At 35.6% G+C, this 20505-nt stretch overlaps 2 protein-coding genes across 4 annotated transcripts; both read left to right on the forward strand.

Moving 5' to 3' along the window:
• Positions 1 to 1215: 1215 nt before the first annotated feature.
• On the forward strand, positions 1216 to 8936 carry LOC106078701 (keratin-associated protein 16-1-like). The gene is made up of 7 exons (XM_056020069.1): positions 1216 to 1371; positions 1575 to 1739; positions 2179 to 2296; positions 4015 to 4126; positions 5422 to 5491; positions 6438 to 6531; positions 6742 to 8936. Coding segments are annotated over exons 1-7 (2556 nt in total). The 5' UTR covers positions 1216 to 1369; the 3' UTR covers positions 8737 to 8936.
• A 2895-nt stretch (positions 8937 to 11831) lies between these two features.
• On the forward strand, positions 11832 to 19055 carry LOC106079456 (cysteine dioxygenase-like). 3 transcript variants are annotated; one of them, XM_056020075.1, is made up of 7 exons: positions 11832 to 12131; positions 12464 to 12634; positions 14856 to 14973; positions 17382 to 17479; positions 17589 to 17617; positions 18288 to 18378; positions 18875 to 19055. In XM_056020075.1, exons 2-7 carry the CDS (start codon positions 12504 to 12506, stop codon positions 18951 to 18953), a joined length of 546 nt encoding a protein of 181 aa, XP_055876050.1. In that variant the 5' UTR covers positions 11832 to 12131; positions 12464 to 12503; the 3' UTR covers positions 18954 to 19055. The 3 variants fall into 3 exon arrangements, 2 of the variants coding, with proteins under 2 accessions (XP_055876050.1, XP_055876054.1); XR_008776552.1 differs by having other exon boundaries at positions 11834 to 12131; positions 17382 to 17475; XM_056020079.1 differs by having other exon boundaries at positions 11835 to 12131; positions 17382 to 17475; positions 17589 to 17658.
• The last annotated feature ends 1450 nt before the right edge of the window (positions 19056 to 20505 follow it).

Here is a 20505-nt window from a genome sequence, read left to right on the forward strand (position 1 = left end):
TGCTGCCTATTATTAGGGATGTTGAGGTGGTATTAATTTTACAAAAAGATAGAGATGATACATTCTAAACATGGAATCGATTTTTTTAGTTTTTGTTTTATTTTTAATAATTTGTTGTTGTTGTTTTTTTTTTAATAAGATTTTGTGACTGCATAGCTTATCACTTTTCTTATCTTTAACGTTTACAATTAACATAGAAAAAAAAGTATTTAAAAAAAATAACAACTTCTTCTAAGTCTAAACATACTTATATACAAAGGAAATTACTTCGCCCTCAATAAATAACCGAAAACAAAAATTAGCCCACCCCGATTAAACCGAATAAAAATAATCCTGAATACGCCAAAGTATAAATCAACTAAGTATAGAATATTATCATTTGTTGATACACATAAATATTTGGAAACATTAAAAGGCAATAGTCTAAACTAGAATATTGTATTTGGTTAGAGATATTATAATAATTATATTAATGAATCCAGTTAGACATATAGTAGTCATAAAATATATGGAAAAATTGTAAAATTATTATATGCATATATTGTCACAAATTAATATGCATATATTGTCACAAATTAATATGCATATATTGTCACAAATTAATATGCATATATTGTCACAAATTAATATGCATATATTGTCACAAATTAATATGCATATATTGTCACAAATTAATTCTAACAGTCCAGCTAATGATTTCTAAACAAAGCATTGCGTAATTCCTAAAAGTCTCATTATTGATTTAATTCTTTAGTAAAAGCATGCTGGAATTCCCACTAGCGTGTATTCCAAATAACAGTAACAGTCTAACCAGAGTTCTTCCTGTATTTTTATTTTCCCAAAGATATACATAAAATGTCAACTTTTTGGAAAGTCGATAAAGCCTTTTTAGAAATTCGTGTCCACGCAATGTCCTTCCATCCATGAATGTACAAGCTGATTAAAAGAATTGTAATAAAAATAGTCATCAACACTTATTTTATTTTTCTTTCTCTACACTAAGAAATAAAAATAGAATCTGTTGTTGATTATTTCATTTGATTTTAGTAGAAAATATGCGTAAATGTTATTTCTGAGTTATAAGTAAAATATAATAATGACAAACGAATCGAAAAAGTCATTACATCAGCAACAAGGACACAATATTCTAGTCAAACTTATCTTAGTGAGCTGCTTACACTAACATTATGTCAGCCCAAAAGTTAGATTTCGTTTCTTAGTATAAATAGTGTAGATCATTCACTGTGGATTAACTCTGCCCTGAGATAGGTAAACAGAAGTTAAGAATCGAGCGCCAATATAGGGGAAGCGTGTCGTGTTACTCACTAAATCTAGAGAGCAGTTTGTTTTCCTTTCAACTTAATAATTGATGTAATGTTGATTTTTTAAAAACTTTTTTCACTTTAAAGTATTGTTTACCTACTATTTAGTGCAAACTTTTTCAACATATTTGAATGAGTTAAATATACAAATGCTCTGAATCTAGCAGATAATTCTTCTCGTTTTGTCAATTTCCTATATTTATGAATTATTATATTTTGATTTCTTTAATTATGCTAATTACTATCTAAAAGGCCAATGACCGAAGGAAAAATGAGCTTAGAGAAGCTTCTCACCAATATTGAAGCACAGCTTCAAGGGGACACCTGCAATGTTGAAGCTGTTGGAGAATTGATCCACAATTACAAAAGTAACAAAGTTGACTGGGAGAAGTATGCTTTCTCCAACCCTGCTGAAGGGTAAAACATCTTATTCATTTCAGTATTCATGGGATCGATTCATTATTTAACATTTACATAGGCCGTTATTGTTGAATCTTTGAAAGATAAATTATTTGCATATCATAGTTTGGAGAAAGTTTACACTACAAATACTACTCATAAATTTAGCAACCATAACAATGATAATGGAGTTGAATTAATTTTTACCTAACGTATATGAAGTCACATCTGTCTGTCTATCTGGTCAAAATCTTTGACACTTTATTTCTCATAATTCTATATTTTTGATGAAGTTAAAACTTTGCGCAATTATTCATTGTGGATGACATCCCATCAATCAATAAAAAATTTAACTAACTAGTGAAACAATTAGTGATGATTAATTTAATTTTTTATATGGAAAATGCATTTTATCAAACTTCAAGTCCACCATATTTTATTTGTTGTTGTTTTGAAGGTACAGCAGAAATTTAGTTGTGGAAAAACCTGGCCAATTCAATGCCTTGATTCTGTGCTGGCAACCTGGCAAAGGAAGCAAGATCCATGCCCACGAAGGATCAAACTGTTTCTTAAAGGTAACAAAAGATTTATGAACGAATATAGATCTAATCGAAGAGATGTAAATTTCCTTTTCTGGTTTTAATATCTGTAGGGCAGATGATGGAAAGGTCATCTGTTTCTGTGGCTCACGGTTAACGACCCTGTCATGTGGCCAGCAACTGCCTTTACTTCGCCAACTAATGCCAGGTACCGCATTAGAGTTTGAGTGGAGTTGGGGCGTCCTAAAAATTCCAAAATTCAAAATCCCAGTTATTACCGGGATTGGAACTTTCGGTTCGGAAGCAAAGTTCTTTACGACTCTGCCAGACCAATCTAATCTAAGTATATTTTTTTCCCTTCTATTTGGGGATTTTCACTAAACTAAGTAATACCAAGAAGGCTAAATGAAACACTAACATAGCTAAAAATAAAGAAGGAAAATCTTGGAAATATTGATTCTACAGTTCTAAAACTTGCAAAAGTAGTATAGGCCTTTGAACAAAAATATAGCTTATCAACACTACCTTTATTATTTACACCGGATACACCAGAAAAGTTATAGTTGTTTTTTATGATATTGTTATAAACCTGGTGGTGGCACAGATGGGGGTAGTGGTGTGTGTGTGTGTAGTCAGCCGACGCAAATCGCCCCAGGCCAGCGCTAGACGAGCGGTCAACCGTGACGAGTTACGACGATCGGCCGAGACGAGTGTCAACATGATGGTTCGGGAAGGATCGACGTCGTGAACAGAGCTCAGGAGCGTCACGAGAGTTGTAGTCATCTGACCACCTAGAAACATCGAGCGGCGTTCTGTCCTGTTCGAGAAGGCCAGTAAGGACCCTATATAAAGAGCGGAATTGTCGCAGTCAAGACGGTTCAGAAACACTGTCGACTACAGCACAGTTCAACGGTGTGGTTCTGTACGGAGCATTACGACGGTTCAGTGCGGAGTACTGTCAAGTATAGTTGAGACAAACGGCGTCTTGATCTTGGTCTGTGATCGAGTCCGACACAACTAGCCCAAGTGTGTGAAGTCAGTCCCGAACTGTTGAACCCAGTGCAAGCCCGGAACGAGACGGAGAGGCCTGTGCAAGACTTGATACGGCGAAACGGTGTTATCGGAGAGATATTTGTTATCGCAGAGCTAATTGTACTGTTCTACGTGCTGCCAATTGTACAGTATTGGCTGTTATTTATAGACATTAAACCTTTACGTTATTTTGGAGCCCTGAGTTGTCAAGTTCTTTAAGTTGGTGGTGTATGGTGCAGTTTGCAGAGAGCCTGGATAGTGAGATTCGTAACAATATAGATGAATATCTTTCTAATATATATAATTTTACTTATAAATATTGAATTCGTGTAAAAATTATACTAGTGCTGAGTATTTTTTAAAACCTAAACTGTCGGTTGACGATTTTTAAAAGTTCATAGTTTTCATTATCAACATTTTCAAATGAAACTATTTGCATTCGCTAAACTTTCCACCCAATATCTTGTTTGATATATTAAAAGCAGACGTTTTTTATTACGCTGTATGATATCCATAGTCGATATCATGTGTATATGTACTAATTGTACTTCTGATATTAGTTAGAGCTGCTTATAACCAGATGTTTGGTTATGCTCCACATTCTGTTTGCAGTCTTCAATAATTCCTTACTGTATAAAATACATAAACAACTCTAAAGAAACACCGCGTATATGTACCAACTTTAATAAATAATCAATAATTGTGAAACAAATTGTCTTCAGGTTCTTCAGGGGGAACTGAGGGAGGAGATGTTTGCTTGGCCAACTAAAGTAGGTCAGATGATACCGAGAGAAGAAAAGATTTATACCGATGGGGATCTTAACTTAATGACTGGTCAGTTTCTTTGTTAGTTTGTGTAACTTGAACCTGGGTTGTTGTTTTTTTTTTTTTATTTTATTTACTAGAATGTATAAACTTAAGAGGAGTCTAAAACATTCTAAAACAAAACTATTGCAAAAAAAAAAAAAATTATTTTAAAATTTTAAAGCAAAAAATGTAACACACTTAATAAATGCACAATAACACAGTTTATTAATTTAGCGCTTTAATTGGCTCTATGATACATTGTATAATGGGTATTAAAATACAGACGTAGACGGCGAAAGGGAAAATTTTAATCGTTCACCGTCTGACAATGATTATGTCTGCGTTGGTTGGGCTAAATATGTAGATCGTAGCTGGGGGTGCGTAACCACATGAAACATATATATATACTTCAATCTAACGATTGTAGTGTGCCTGTCGTTAGTAAGGGGCAACTAACGTCTGAATGATTGAGAGTTTCTGTATGACGATTTGTTGTGACACGGTTACTATGTGAGGTCAACCGTGACACACGGTCAAGTGTTGGGTATCGGTGAGTTAGGGGACTTAGGGGAAGTGACGAGTGTGTAAACAAGAAGGAAGAAAGTCAGCGAGTGAAGTTGGGTGTCTGTATATAACGTTGCCGTGTATATATGTTATGTTAAAATGTTTCGCAATTAAAAGGCACTTTAAACGTAAAAGGACTTGTTTCTTCACACGATTCTTTACATGGCTGCCTGGTCTTGTGGTTTGCGCGCTGGACTGACGTTTGGACTTATCGATGGTCCAACCCCGTCCGCTCCCATCCCTCGTCTTCCTGCGGGAGGTTTGGACTAGGAAGTAAATTGTCTTCAACTCTGAAAGAACACCCGAAACACATCAAACATTTAACAAATATAATCGTGGTTAAAAAAAATATAATAAATGAAATTAATAACTAGTAATAAAAAACAAAAAAAAAAAAAAACCAGTTTTGTTATGCTAAAATCAAATCAATTAAAAAATTTTTGCGAAAGACCTAATTCTCTATCAGACCTTGCGATCACCTGTTTCTTTGACCAACGGTTAATAAGCAGCGTGTCATGTGGCCAACACCACTAGAAATCGCTTTTACTTTCCCTAACTTAAATCAGTACCCATTAGAGTTGGTTGGACCCCCCTTATCTTAGTAAATTTACTATATAAAAGAAAATAATTAATTAATTATGATTTTTTGCTTGCTTCGTGTGTTGTTATCGAGCGTCTGCTTGTGTGCAAGATTGGATTTAACGATTGGATTTGTTAAAGTGATTTAAGACACTAATATGTCTTTTTTTTTTTTAAAGATGATAAAGGTTTGCACCGTGTTACCAACAACAACAAAAGCGAAATGACCATCTCTCTTCACATTTACTTGTAAGTACATCTGGTACTTTTATCATTAGCGCGTGTTTCAATGCTCAATGTTCTGTGAAATCTGGTCCCGTCTCCTCTATTTTCAACTGGGGAGTGAGGGGGTTGTATCTGGATTAATTAATTTTAAAAAAAAATTATCTTGAGTCACCATGTTCACCACCTTCACCTATTCCCTTAGACTGTTGGAGATATGAAGGAAGAAGAGTGGTCAGCGTGAAAACGCTGAGAGAAAAAAGCAGGTCTATCTGCAACTGACCTAACCCACCCATGCAACGTATGCGGCCGGCTTTTTAAAGTGAGGATTGGACTTTACAGTCATCTTCGAGTCCATAGGAAATGAGAAATGTGCTCATCTTCGACCACGAAGGAGGAGCTATATATAATCTGTTGGACCGTTGGGGCACCATACAAGATGTGGCGACAGTTTTTTCTCCATTCCTCTCTTTTACCTTGGATAGAACCTCTTTCAATGGCAGGCCAGTTCAGTCTTCCCATCACTTTCAACGTCTGTCTCTCCTTTTTTTTTTCCCTGGTACAGTTCCTTCAAGGAAGAGTTTTATTTTGCGTTTTTCGACAGTAATTAACAGATCAAGTTATCCGTCACTAAATGTCGCGTTCAAAGTCCGTCAACTATAGTGCGTCTCTAAGTTACATACGTCTAATGATAAAATAATAATGATAGTTCGTTTTTAATCTAGTTACTCCTTTGAGATTATAGCAGAGAATAAATGGTAACTGAAGCTGGTGAAAACTTAGTGTCAATGGCGTGTTTTGTATTTACTTTTATTTACCCAAAGAGCAATATTCTAAGACTGTAGTTGAAATGTCTAGGTTGGCATAGTATATTCCAGTCTCTAAATAGTATAAAGCAATCGTACAGTACACTCAATGATGCAACACTTTTTACTTGGATCACGTAGTCTACGCCTTTATGTTTTTTTTTCAGACCTCCCTTCAGGCACTGCTCCTGGTTTGAGGAGGAGACAGGACAGGAAGTACGTGCAGAAATGACCTTCACATCAATTGAAGGAAAGCGAACGGTGGGTTTAAAAATGCAATTTTACAAAGATGAATGGTATTAAATTAAAAAATTAAATTATTGTTTTTATATAGCGCTACTTGCTACGATGCTTATAGCATGCTCATTTAAGTGATCTATGATATGCAATAAGTAATTTTAGCTAATTGAAGTTGTTTTTTTTTAATTCTATTTTTCACGAAATAATTGTTTTAATAATGTTAAATTTCAGGAAGTAAAAGGACGTTACAATCCATTGGCTGGAACCTCCACCGAGCAGCAGCTTTCTATCATGTTTACTGATGTCAGCAAATGTTGTCCTGAGAAGTGTGGTAACCCAAAGTGTGCTAAACAGTGTGAAGACACTTGTTGTCCTAAGAAATGTGATCGCCCAAAGTGTGCTAAACAGTGTGAAGACACTTGTTGTCCTAAGAAATGCGATGGCCCCAAGTGTGCTAAACAGTGTGAAGACACGTGTTGTCCTAAAATGTGCGATGGCCCAAAATGTGCTAAACAGTGTGAAGACTCATGTTGCCCTGAGAAGTGCGGTGATGGCCCAAAGTGTGCTAAACAGTGTGAAGACACGTGTTGTCCTAAAAAGTGCGATGGCCCAAAATGTGCTAAACTGTGTGAAGACTCATGTTGCCCTGAGAAGTGCGGTGATGGCCCAAAGTGTGCTAAACTGTGTGAAGAATCATGTTGTCCTGAGAAGTGCGATGATTGCCCAAAGTGTGCTAAACATTGTGAAGACACGTGTTGTCCTGAGAAATGCGATGGCCCAAAGTGTGCTAAACAGTGTGAAGACACATGTTTTCCTAAAAAGTGCGATGGCCCAAAATGTGCTAAACAGTGTGAAGACTCATGTTGCCCTGAGAAGTGCGGTGATGGCCCAAAGTGTGCTAAACAGTGTGAAGACACGTGTTGTCCTAAAAAGTGCGATGGCCCAAAATGTGCTAAACTGTGTGAAGACTCATGTTGCCCTGAGAAGTGCGGTGATAGCCCAAAGTGTGCTAAACAGTGTAAAGACACGTGTTGTCCTAAAAAATGCGATGGCCCAAAATGTGCTAAACTGTGTGAAGACTCATGTTGCCCTGAGAAGTGCGGTGATGGCCCAAAGTGTGCTAAACATTGTGAAGACTCATGTTGTCCTGAGAAGTGCGATGATGGCCCAAAGTGTGCTAAACATTGTGAAGACACGTGTTGTCCTGAGAAATGCGATGGCCCGAAGTGTGCTAAACAGTGTGAAGACACATGTTGTCCTAAAAAGTGCGATGGCCCAAAATGTGCTAAACAGTGTGAAGACTCATGTTGCACTGAGAAGTGCGGTGATGGCCCAAAGTGTGCTAAACAGTGTGAAGACACATGTTGTCCTAAAAAGTGCGATGGCCCAAAATGTGCTAAACTGTGTGAAGACTCATGTTGCCCTGAGAAGTGCGGTGATGGCCCAAAGTGTGCTAAACATTGTGAAGACACGTGTTGTCCTGAGAAATGCGATGGCCCAAAGTGTGCTAAACATTGTGAAGACTCATGTTGTCCTGAGAAGTGCGATGATGGCCCAAAATGTGCTAAACTGTGTGAAGACTCATGTTGCCCTGAGAAGTGCGGTGATGGCCCAAAGTGTGCTAAACATTTTGAAGACTCGTGTTGTCCTGAGAAGTGCGATGATGGCCCAAAGTGTGCTAAACAGTGTGAAAACTCATGTTGTACTGAGAAGTGCGATGATGGCCCAAAGTGTGCTAAACATTGTGAAGACACGTGTTGTCCTGAGAAATGCGATGGCCCAAAGTGTGCTAAACAGTGTGAAGACACATGTTGTCCTAAAAAGTGCGATGGCCCAAAATGTGTTAAACAGTGTGAAGACTCATGTTGCCCTGAGAAGTGCGGTGATGGCCCAAAGTGTGCTAAACAGTGTGAAGACACGTGTTGTCCTAAAAAGTGCGATGGCCCAAAATGTGCTAAACTGTGTGAAGACTCATGTTGCCATGAGAAGTGCATTGATGGCCCAAAGTGTGCTAAACATTTTGAAGACTCGTGTTGTCCTGAGAAGTGCGATGATGGCCTAAAGGGTGCTAAACAGTGTGAAGACACGTGTTGTCACGAGAAGTGCGGTGACGGCCCAAAGTGTGCTAAACATTGTGAAGACTCATGTTGCCCTGAGAAGTGCGATGGTCCAAAGTGTGCTAAACAGTGTGAAGACTCATGTTGTCCTGAGAAGCATTGTGGCTAAAAATGAGCTAAACTGTGTCTCACCAAACGTTGTACTGATCTTTGTGTGTGCAAACGCTTAAAGTCCCATTTATTATTCATATTCTTAAAGATCATATTGGCTTTTATATTTTTTAACCTATACTGACTTTCAATTAAATTATTTGCTTTTTAAACTTTTATAATTTTTGTATTAAAAATTACAAATAAATATACTTTTTTTTTTATAATAACCTCAGATCTATAATTTTTTCCTATGTCTGATTCAGGCATTCACATTTCTATTTATATTACTTATAAAGTTGTTGTTTTTTAATTTAGAATAATTATAAATCCAATGAAGATAATTATAGGATAAAATAATCACTTATTAATAAAGATATTAAGAAACTTTGTCCTTTATTTAAGCTCAACTAAATCTTGATCTAAAATTTGAAATAAGTATTGTTTTAAAATGTATTAATGAATATTGAATGATCTATGTACTCTGATGCTAAACATTGACTTAAAAATAAAATTAGGAATCCAAATATTCTGCTTCCGTTTTTTTTTAATCACTACATGTGACATCGTGGTGTGGTCAAAAAAATTACATCATCTATTGTTAAAGAGAATGTTTATTAGTAATGGTTTAATAATTGCCAAAGGCAGTCTTTTTTTGGTGAGCTAAAAGGTGGTCGACGTAACAGAGGCGCCCCACGGAAACGCTTCAAAGACCAGCTTAGGCGTCAACTTTCCTTGGCTGACATAGAAGAGAGCACCTGACTGCATGCGGCGTCGGCGCGAGACAGCTGGAGGTCACTCACGAAGACCGCGGGATACACATTTGAGAACAAAAAGAAAATCTGCTGCCGAGGACAAACGCATACGACGAAAAGAAAATCTAAATCGACCACCTGGGGGCAATGGTTATGCTTGCCCCGAATGTGGCAAAATATGCAGATCACAGCTGGGGCTGAGCAGCCACGGGAAATACTGTATTCCTCACTAATCTTCGAACTCGAAGACAAGGCTTATAATAATTAATCTTGCCCATGCACGTAGTCTTTATAAGTACATATTGTAAATATCTTACGCGTCATGCATTTAGTCATGCATATTAACCAATGACTTAAATTCTGCCAAGTCACTGGTTTTCCTGGCTAGCTCAGGCAACCCATTCAATGCTCTAATAGCACTTGCGAAGAAGGAGTATTTGTACAAATTTGTCCTAGCATATGGGACGAGGAATGTACATCGTATTAGATTGGACCAAATGTAAACAACTTCTCTAACTATTTTACGTAAGAGAGAATATAGAAAGATACAACAAAGTGATAGTCCAGTGTCTATCGTCTCTCAAACTTGTACCGACTACCTTTCACCCCCTCCTCCTCTTTCCCATCAGCTCACGATCGTACAGTCTGAGAAGCGCTGTTTCAGTTTAAGGTCGTCTGGTTCTAATGCAGGACGCGGTGGCTGAGTGGTTAAGCGTTTGGCTTCTGAATGTTGTGTCCTGGGTTAGGAATATGTCATTTTTAACCAGAATATTATTGGTTCCACGACAATTCGTTCACTGACATTTCGTTCACCGACGAATCGTTCACGACTTTTCGTTCACGCCACTATTCGTTCACCGGATATTTCGTTCACCCGAAAATTCGTTCACCCGACACTTCGTTCACGCGACTATTCGTTCACCCGACATATCCTCACCGACAACTTTCTTACAGACAACTTGTTCACCGACAGTTGGTTCACGACAAATCATTCACACGACACATCGTTAACTGACAATTCGTCCACAGACTAATTGTTCACAGATAAAGCGTTCACTGGATAGTAACATATTGTTATTATTACTTATTATTATATATTGTTATAACCCTGCCATGCGCACCGCCATCCAACTTGATCCAAGCTAGTGCAGAATTTGCGCACTGTTAAAGACTGGACTCCAACATTAGTTGGGTAACAATTCCTTCCTCTTCACCGCAAAAAAAAAAAAATAATAAAATTCAGTCGAGTCCCTTTGGACGGATATACAGAACAGACGTAGATTTTGCTTCACTGGTTTAAAAAAGTTCCCCTTTCAGAGCTTGCGATCTATGGGGCAGATGATGTTATGGTCATCTGTTTCTTTGGCCAGCGGTTAACGAGCAGGGCTTGGTGACTGAGCGATTAACAGCTTACTTCTGAGTCCTGGGTTCGAATCTCGGTGAAGACTGGTCTATAAATCTAGACCTAGGTCTAGTCTACATTTAATTGATAACATATCAGTCCTTTTAAAAGATTAATCATGAAATGAATGGATCTAGAAATCTAGATCTAAATGTTCATTGATTGTTTTTGAATTGTTCCCTTTTGATTGACCACAGGTATACAAGGTCAGGACACTGTACGGTAAAAATATATTCCAAAATATTTTCTTACAATTCAAGGAGTGTTTGGATTAAGAAAAATAAAAAAAACATTTCAATGTGTATTTTACTACAGGAGTTAATAAAGAAATGGAATACATATTTAATCATTAGTCATTAATATATTTTTCTTTTTATAAATATGACATAATATTTTTTTACCAGAGCGCGAATCCATTAATGAAGCTAGATCTATCAATAAAAAAAAACAACTTAGATATTTTATTTTAAAAATTAAAAGATTCCCTATCAGATAAGAAAAAATAAAACTAGCAAGATCTAAAATACATGATGTCGGATTTTCAATATTTTTTCTAGTTGTTGCGATCTAAAAGGGATGGATGGACAAACAGATAGAGAGACAGACGAACGTACGGACATAAATCTAAAAGCGGCTTTTCCCTTTTCAAGTGGCCGCCAAATACTACACATATCGATAAAACAAAATGTAATTTTTGTTAACAAACACATAACGAGCGCACACCAACGAATAGAAGTAAGGGAGGGAAGAAAGTCGGGTCCCTATTTGTAAAAGGAAATATTTATTTAGCCAACAGACTTTAGTGTTGAAGTAATCAATAGATCCAAGAAACTATTCTCTTCTAATAATTCCTTCTCAAAACAACTTCAATCTGATTTAGTTCGACTATTTATAGCACTGACATAAGTGTATCTTAGAAACTATGCGATAAGAGGCCTACTTAAGGCCAGATAACAATTTGAATTGAGTCAAAGTGTTAATAACATTAGTCTACGTATTATTTAGTTGGATGAATTTTTTTTTTCTTTGATTTTTCCTACGCTCATTTCTTGAGCTCTGCGGCACGGACACGCAGTCACATGCGCAACTAGCGGAAACCCTTCATTTTAAGAAGACGAGCGGTAGGACATAACAGAAAGACGTGTGCGGATGCAACTCCACAACCTGTAAGTCTGGGCAAATTCGTACAGGTGCATCGTCTTCCCTGGTGTCATGAAAGTATGAATCAGCCTTGAAAGCAATGACTTAGCGCAGAGTGTAAGTCTATAATTAACTTGCAAATTAGAATAACTCGTGGATAAGTTTGCGACGTAATTATCTTTGGAAAAGCAAGTCTGTAATTTATAACATAACTCACCTTTTGAGACTAGACAAAAAAAAAAACAGCATATTGTTTTACTAATTAATTTTTTTAGCATAAGAGTGCTAATTATTTGCCTTAAGTGTCTTGTCATCATAATCTCTGTTGATTTATCATTAGGTAACTTTAAAAACAAATGAAACATTCAATGAAACATTCAAAGATGAGATGTGTTAGTATTGTAAATGTGTTTTCAATGTGTTAATCTGTCTGGTTGTTTACACTGTAGAGATAGAGGAATCAGATCTGTCCCATGAAACCAATGCATTATGGGGCTACAAGAACTTATTTGGAGACTGATGAAAGATCAGGATCGAGAGGAATATACTGAACTCTTAAGAACCTGCAACATCCCCGTTCAGGAATGGAGGAGATACGCGTTTCTAGGACACAGACAGGGGTGAGTGTACGCCTACACTATATTGTGTAGTATCCAAACAAGAATGAGTGGACTTTTATAAATGGAGAATCGAATACTGTGTAAGAATAAGCCATCATTGTATTTGATAATAGAGTAGTCCACTGTATCGACACACTGTATTAGCAGAGTTTAAGTCATTGACCAACATGCATGACTAGATTAACACATGAAATGCGTAGGACGAAATTATCTTCTATTCGGAAGTAACGTCTGTGATAGATAAGATAAAATTAGATTTGATAAGATAAACTTTTTATTTGTCCTACACCTTTGTCGTTATTAGATTTTTTAGACTGTCAAGGTAATTTTTACAGGTCTAGCTAGGGGATATCATTAACCAGTTTCCCCACCTAGGCAGGCTAATATATTAATTTAAGAACAAAATGGTAAACGAACTGTAAATAAATGGTCGTTTAACAATAACAATATTTAATACCAACATACGAATAGATACTGAGTGTTATTCTGTTGGATCGTTGGGGATCCACGCAAGATTTGTCCACCGTCTATCTCCATTCATCTCTGTCTTTTGCCTTGGATAGAGCCTCTTTTAATGGCAGGCCCGTCCATTCTTTTTTGTTGTCTTCCATCGATTTCTCTGTCTGCCTCTTTTATTTTTCCTGGTAATGTTCCCTGAAGGAAGGTCTTTGCTAGACCTTGTAATTTGACCATAGAGTTTTAGTTTGCGTTTTTTTTAGTTAGTAGGTCATCGTGGGGTCCCATCGCTTCAGTAACGCTGTCTTTAATCTCTTCGTTTGTGATCCAGTCTTTAAATGTGATACCTAGGATCCTTATGTAGCATCATTGCCAGGGCCCTCCTCTCTAGCTCTGCAGTCAGCGTCCAAGACTCGCAAGCATATAAGAATGTGGCCATGATCAAAGAACGAACGCATCACTCTGATTTTGGTGTCGAGGGCTATGCATTCGTCTTTCCATAAACAGTGTAAATGAAAATAATAAGCTAGTAGAACTAACTATAAGTAGAAGAATGTTGAGCTAATTCTGGATTCTGAACGTTAATGAGAGGGTGCGTTTGACTGTAGCAACAAACAGCTAGCGAAACTCTACCTTGCTGTCTTAGAACTTAACTTTCACACAAACCTTGAATAAAGCTTAAAAACCTCTTTGCTTTTCAAATAAATTTGGCATCTGTTCACACACATTTCTTTGTTCAAAAAAGAAATATGAATATTCTAATTTACAACACCATTTATATATCAATATTTCAAACAATTTAAAAATCAAACTTCTAACTGCATAACAGCCGAACAGTACATACAAAATTCTATCCCTCTATTCTTTCGTTATAACTTTTTATTCAATCATTTGAGACTTTTGTCCAAAATGTCACAAGTTTATTATGTGAGTTTGTTCCACAGCTTGTTATTTTATTGAGCTTAGAATGCAGCTGAATAGTCCTTAGTCCCAGTTTAAACACTCATTGTGACTACAGGTTTATCTAACATCTAGTTCGTTGTTTTTTTTATTATGTCAGCGCATACAGATATATCTTGCTTTGTTTGATTAGGCTGTGTCTCAAACTTGGCTTATCACGCGTGACTGTTTACGGTCATTAGACTGCTGCCTTTTCTAGCAATATATTTGTTTTTACAAAGCTTATATCAACTCACTCTGTCTGTCTGGTAGAAATTTCGAACATGAGTTTTCTCCCACTTCCCATTCTCGGATCAAGTTGAAACTTTGCACAATTATTCATTGCACCTGACAAAACTGGAATCAATCAAAACAATACATTTGTTAATTAATTATTAGTAATGAAATATTTTGTTTGATATCAAAATAAGGAGAACCAAGTGCTTCTTAATGAGAGATTTGGATGCACATATGGATTTATACCCCTTGTTACGATTTGTCTCGTTTTTTCTCCCACCTCCTATTCTCAGATCAAGATAAATGTTTCGTAATTATTCATAATTGACGACAATATAAGAATTAATAAAAAAAAAAACTAACCAATAAAATAATCTATTAGAATTAATTAATAAATTCTGTTTCATACAGAAGAAAGGGAACTAAACCCTGCCATCTTGAAATTAATGGCAGTAATTAGTGGTTCTATCCGTTAAATAAGCTTTATTTTAATTGAGTATACTTTCCCCTTTTCCTTGTTTAACTTGTTATGTTACACATTCTATTTGTTGGTCGATGTTTTTAATCTGTATCTTCTCTTTATTGTTAGGTGTAGCAGAAATTTGATTTATGAGGACAAGGACAGGTTCGCCTTGACCTTGTGCTGCTGGGATCCAGGCTATCAGAATGAAATTCATGATCACAATGATTCAGCGTGCTATTTCAAGGTCCAGTCAAGTAATATCGTAACAAGCAAAAAAACAGGAAACTTTTGTTTAAAATATTCTTTTAAAATTAAGCTTATCTAAGGGGGAAAACTCCGTACTTACAACTATATCTCAATAATGTAGAAGTTATTTCCCTTTTTCATAATTTTTAAAGAGAGTTATTTAAGGAGACACAACTCTACATATTTAGCCATTTCTGTGAATACTAAAGGATTAATTTCTCTTGTTGGTATCAAACAAAATAATTACTGACCAGTTATTAATTGACTAATGAGTTCTTTTTTGTATGGATGCATGCTTGTCTATGCCAATAAACAAAGTACCCCTTACTAGTCTTATTAACTTTGATCCAATAACATTCTTTTCTGACATCTTTCCTATAACAAAATATGAAATATCTTCTGGTAGTAAAAGGTTAATCTAGATTCTAGCTAAATACAATTTTACACAGCAAACACGCGTGTCTTAATTAAAACAAATTCTTCCCTTTTAAGAACACGATAGTATGTTCACATTGCTGGCAAAAAATAAATAATAATATTACGAGAAACTTATGTTAAAAATCAATCACTTATTCAAAAATCAACATTTACCCTTTTTCTAAAGCATTTCTAACTATTTTGTGAGCTACTAAAATGGAAACCTCGCCTGTAACAATTAAGTTTAATTATACTTGTATCAATTTTCTGTCTCTAGTGGTTTCAATGGTTAGGTAGAATGTCTTTGATATTAAATAATATTTCTATTACTATTATTATATTTCTAAGGTTAATCACTTTTCAATTGCTTATGATTTAATACTTGTGGATTATTAGAACTTACAAATAAAAACCTAAAAAAAAAAGCCCACAAAAGAGACAAGATGGCCCAAAAAAGAGGCACATAAAGCCCAAAAAAGAGGCAAAGAAAAGAGACCTAAGGCCCAAGGATTCCTATGATGATAAAGCTAAAATTGAATAGCGCAAATTCTGAGGTTTCATTTTTTAAAAAGTGTAATTATACAATTATACTAGTCTACGGCGGCGTAGTATACGCCGCTACTTTGCCGGTCACAGCAACCTATGCGACTGCATAAGTATATATATACATATTGAAGCGGCCTAAATCAAGAGGGAAAAAAAGAAAGCTGCCCTGTCCGCTAGCCCTAAATCAGAGGCATACACATGTAAGAATTGTGGCAAAGTCTGCCGTTCTAGAATTGGCTTGATTAGCCACACCAGATTCTGCCCCGTCTCAAGATTAAGCCAAAACCAGTGACTCATTTGGGCGCATCCATTGCCTTTCGAGACAAAAGGAGCCATATATATATATATATATATATGTATGTATGTGTGTGTGTATGTATTTACATATAATGTATATAATATATAATTCAATTAAGTTTTTAATTGAGTTTTAAGTGAAACAGATGAGTGTGGTCTTCCCAAAGCAAGCGTAGTTCATTATAAAAGTTAAACATAGTTATAATGAAGAAACAGAGAGGGTGACAGAAAGAGAGATATTAAATATCTTATCTTATATAATACAGACGTTACTTAAAAAAAAAGAAGATGATTACGTCCTACGCGTCATGCATTTAGTCATGCATATTGACCAATGACCTAAATTCTGTTAAGTCACTGGTTTTCCTGGTTAGCTCAGGCAACCCATTTCATGCTCTAATAGCACTAGGGAAGAAGGACCATTTGTACAAATTTGTCTCAGAATATGGGACGAGGAATGTGCCTTTATCTTTGTGTCTTTCTGAGTATTTTTTTAAATTTTGTTTTTGTATTTGAAGATTGAGGTGTGAATTTAGTTAGATAATATTTTGATAGGATGTACCCGCAAAGCTACTCGTGAGGTAGTGCAGGTTGTGTTATTTATTTTCTGAAACCATCTTGTTTTTTTATAAAGCTGACATCTCACTTTGTCTGTCTCTCTGTCTGTCTGGTAAAAAGTTGAAACCTTTTTTTTCACACAACTACAACTATTCATTGTGCATAACCAAACATGAAACAATAAAAAAATAAAATTAGTTCATTAATTATTACGTTTGATATCGAAATGAGGGGAAGCTACTCAATAAGATTTTTTTTTTCATTTTTATTAATTTATTCCCCATGTTCTGTTTGGTCACGTTTTTCTACCACACTCGGATCAAGTTGAAATTTTGAATAATTATTAACAGTCGATGACAAAACACGAATCAATAAAAAAAATTCAAAAAGTAGTTAATCAATTAGTAGTAATTAAATTATTATGTTTTATATAGCCAAAAGGGAGCTAACCCTTGTCATTTTGAAATAAATATCAGTAATTAGTGGGTGTTTCCCTTAGATAAGCTTTTCTGTTAATTTTTTTTTTCTTTTGCTTGTTTATTGTATTGGTTTTTAATACTTTAATATGCCTAATCTGTTTGTGTTAAGATTCTACACGGAATTATGCAAGAAACACATTTCCAGGACAATGAACGTAAAGCAGACAAGGAGTACGGAGTGGGTGACGTCTGTCACATGTCCAGTAGGTACCAACTGTTTTACGGAAATAATCCTTGTCATGCGTTAAATGTGAAAGATTTTTTTTTTATTAATTCAATTTTTTTTTCGTTTATATTTGTTTTTATTTCTCCCAAGGACGTGGCGGAACTCATCAAATGACGAATGTGAGTAAGACGGAACGAGCTGTTTCACTGCATCTCTACATGTACGTTTTTTGTTACATCCCGGTGTTTGGAAGATGGGCGAATGAATTACTTTTCGGCCTTCTCGTCTCTGTTACGCTAAGAGTGTAAACAAAAAAATGGCGCCTAATATGTAACATAAGTATTTGTAACAATTATCAGACTTCTTTCTAGCCAGCGTCTTTCTGCTCAGCAGATTGACTCCCTCCCCCCCCCTTTTCTGTTTGTCTGAAATTCTCTCTTTTTGTTCTGCAACAGTGCTCAGCACTTAAGTTTTGTTCTCAAATAAACAACACTTACTTGTGTAGTTTATGGTGTGGTGGCTGAGCGGTAAGCGCTTAAGCTTCCAAGCCTGTCGTCCCAGATTCAAATCCTGGTGAAGACGGATTTTAAATTTCGAGATTTTCGGACGCCTCTAAGTCCACCCAGCTCTTAGGGTTAGAGAAAACTAAACGCGGTTGGTCGTTGTGCTGGCACAGAAACAGATGACCTTTACATTCACTTCTAGATAAAGCGTCCGTTTATGCGCCAGGTAGGCTACTCACTTCTAGATTAAGTATTCATTTGTGTACCAGGTAGGCTATTTACTTCTAGATTGAGCGTCCATTTATGTGCCAGGTAGGCTATTCACTTTTACGTTTATTTCACACAGCCCTCCATTTAATACTTACCAAGTCTTCAATCAATCAAGTCCACATGGTGAACATCGTGAAGCTACATTTGTATCAAGATATGGATTTTCTGTGAGTACCTGGCATTTCTACTAACTGTATCATTTTGTCTGCTATAATTATCTAGTCTCATTATAATTATAGCAATCCGTAATTTAAAGACATGACAGTTAGTAGCTTTCTATTTTATATTTACAACCCTTTATATTTTTATTTTATATTTTGTTTTTACTTGAGATTGTCATTGGCCAAACTTCTATATACAATCAGCTCTACTGAATGAGAATTTTAACCCATTTCGTACATTTCAAGATTGCAATGAGATCAAGCTATATTTTAGCTCCTAGAATACAATTTAGGAAACATTGCAGAAAAACTGGATTTTCAATATAGTTAGCACAGAATAAAATGAAGACGATAAAAATAAGAATATGAAGTTATTGTTTCTAAGAAATCTCGAAGAACTCAAAAAATAATTTGATTCAGAAAACTGTAACCAAATTTAGTAATTAGACTTTTGAAATGATAACAATACAACATTTTTTTTTTAATTTTTTTACTATTTTAGATGGATCAAGAGAACAATCAGCTGGGTGATTTTTAACGCAATGTCATATATTTTTTTTTATTTTTGTTTTTTATGTTGATATCGCAATAATTGATAACAAAAAGTAAAAACAATTAGTGTGCTTTCTTTTTCTGCGTTTGTAATATTTTCTAGCTTTTCAATAAAAGAATTATATCTAAAATTTATTGTTATTTTTCTTGCAGTGGTTTCTTAATTAAAAACAAAACAACAAAGCAACTCTTCATAATGAAAAAGAAAGATAGCTGTGGCATTTTACTTCTCGAGAAATAATATTTTCCATTTGCAACTTTTTGCGTGACTAAAGAGACCAATCCTTGATACACAGCTGCGGTCACAGGTTGGTCATATGTAATCACCAGGCGTCGTTGTATTTTCACCTTTCTTTCTACTTCTCTTGTGTATGGGATCTGCAATCCGGGACCCTTTATTTATGCTCTCTATCTCCATGTGAATTTATCCAGTGCCACTTTGTTCAAGATGTAAGTGTCGATTTTGAAGAGGTTCATGTCGCGTTTGCATATATCCTTATACAGTAAAAGTGCCTTCTGTTAGATCAGCATACAGGATGTCTGTGGAAGTCGACCTTCTGGCATTATAGGAACGTGGAGAAGACGATATAGAGAGAAATAAAGATTTTTAAAAAGTTAGAGTCAGCTTGGTTACATCGACGTTGAAACGTATGATTAATCACAATATATCAGAAAAAAAGTTATAAACAAATTCTCATGTAACCCCATCCATTTATGAAGTTCATGAATCGACTATCAAATGTAAATCTATCAGATTAGCCTATCACAAAATATTTTCAAGCCAATGATCGAAATGTAATATCTTGGAATGCAGGGCGCGAACCCCCCGGGGAGATAAAGAGAGGGAGGTGTCCATTTCTTTTTTTCTTTTTTCAAGGCTCGCAATATCTTTATCGATCCATGGTACATAACAAGTATAATGACATTATTATGTCTGACGAATTAAAATGTTTTTAATTCTTCTACTTTTTAAATGTTGATCGTTTATGCGAGACGCGTCTGCAACAATATCGACTCAAAATATTTGTGAAGGAGGCATTTAAAAACGTCTCTTCTAACGTGATTCCTCTCGACTTTCTCGTGTAAAAAAATGGCCCAAATTCTCTTGAGTGTTGTACATCGTTGATTAGATAGCTTTTTTTGTGTGGCAAAATATAAAAATGTCGGCCACGTTTTACTTAACAGTAAGATGATAATACTGACAATCACGCCCATCACAGACGTACGTTCGCTATTTGTAACTTAAATGTTCACACATAATTGTATAGGCCAGTGCTGCCTCTTTTTCCATTACACTTCATTTTTATCAGCGACTTTTTGCAAAGCTTATATCAAGTCTGACTGGTACCAATCTTGTTCAATTATTTCTCAGATTACTTTGATACTTTGCAGAATTATATTCTTTGTCGAAGACAATACATGATTCAATGAATGTTAGGTTTAAAAAAGGATTTTGTTTACCCCTCCAGACTCCCCCCCCCCCACACATACACATACACACACACGGAGATAAAAATCCTGGTTAAGCGAATGTATCTACTCTCTTTATATGATTCTAATGATAGGTCTTTATATCAAGGC

The sequence above is a fragment of the Biomphalaria glabrata genome, chromosome 1, assembly GCF_947242115.1.
Source record: "Biomphalaria glabrata chromosome 1, xgBioGlab47.1, whole genome shotgun sequence".
In the NCBI taxonomy this organism is placed as follows: domain Eukaryota; kingdom Metazoa; phylum Mollusca; class Gastropoda; family Planorbidae; genus Biomphalaria; species Biomphalaria glabrata.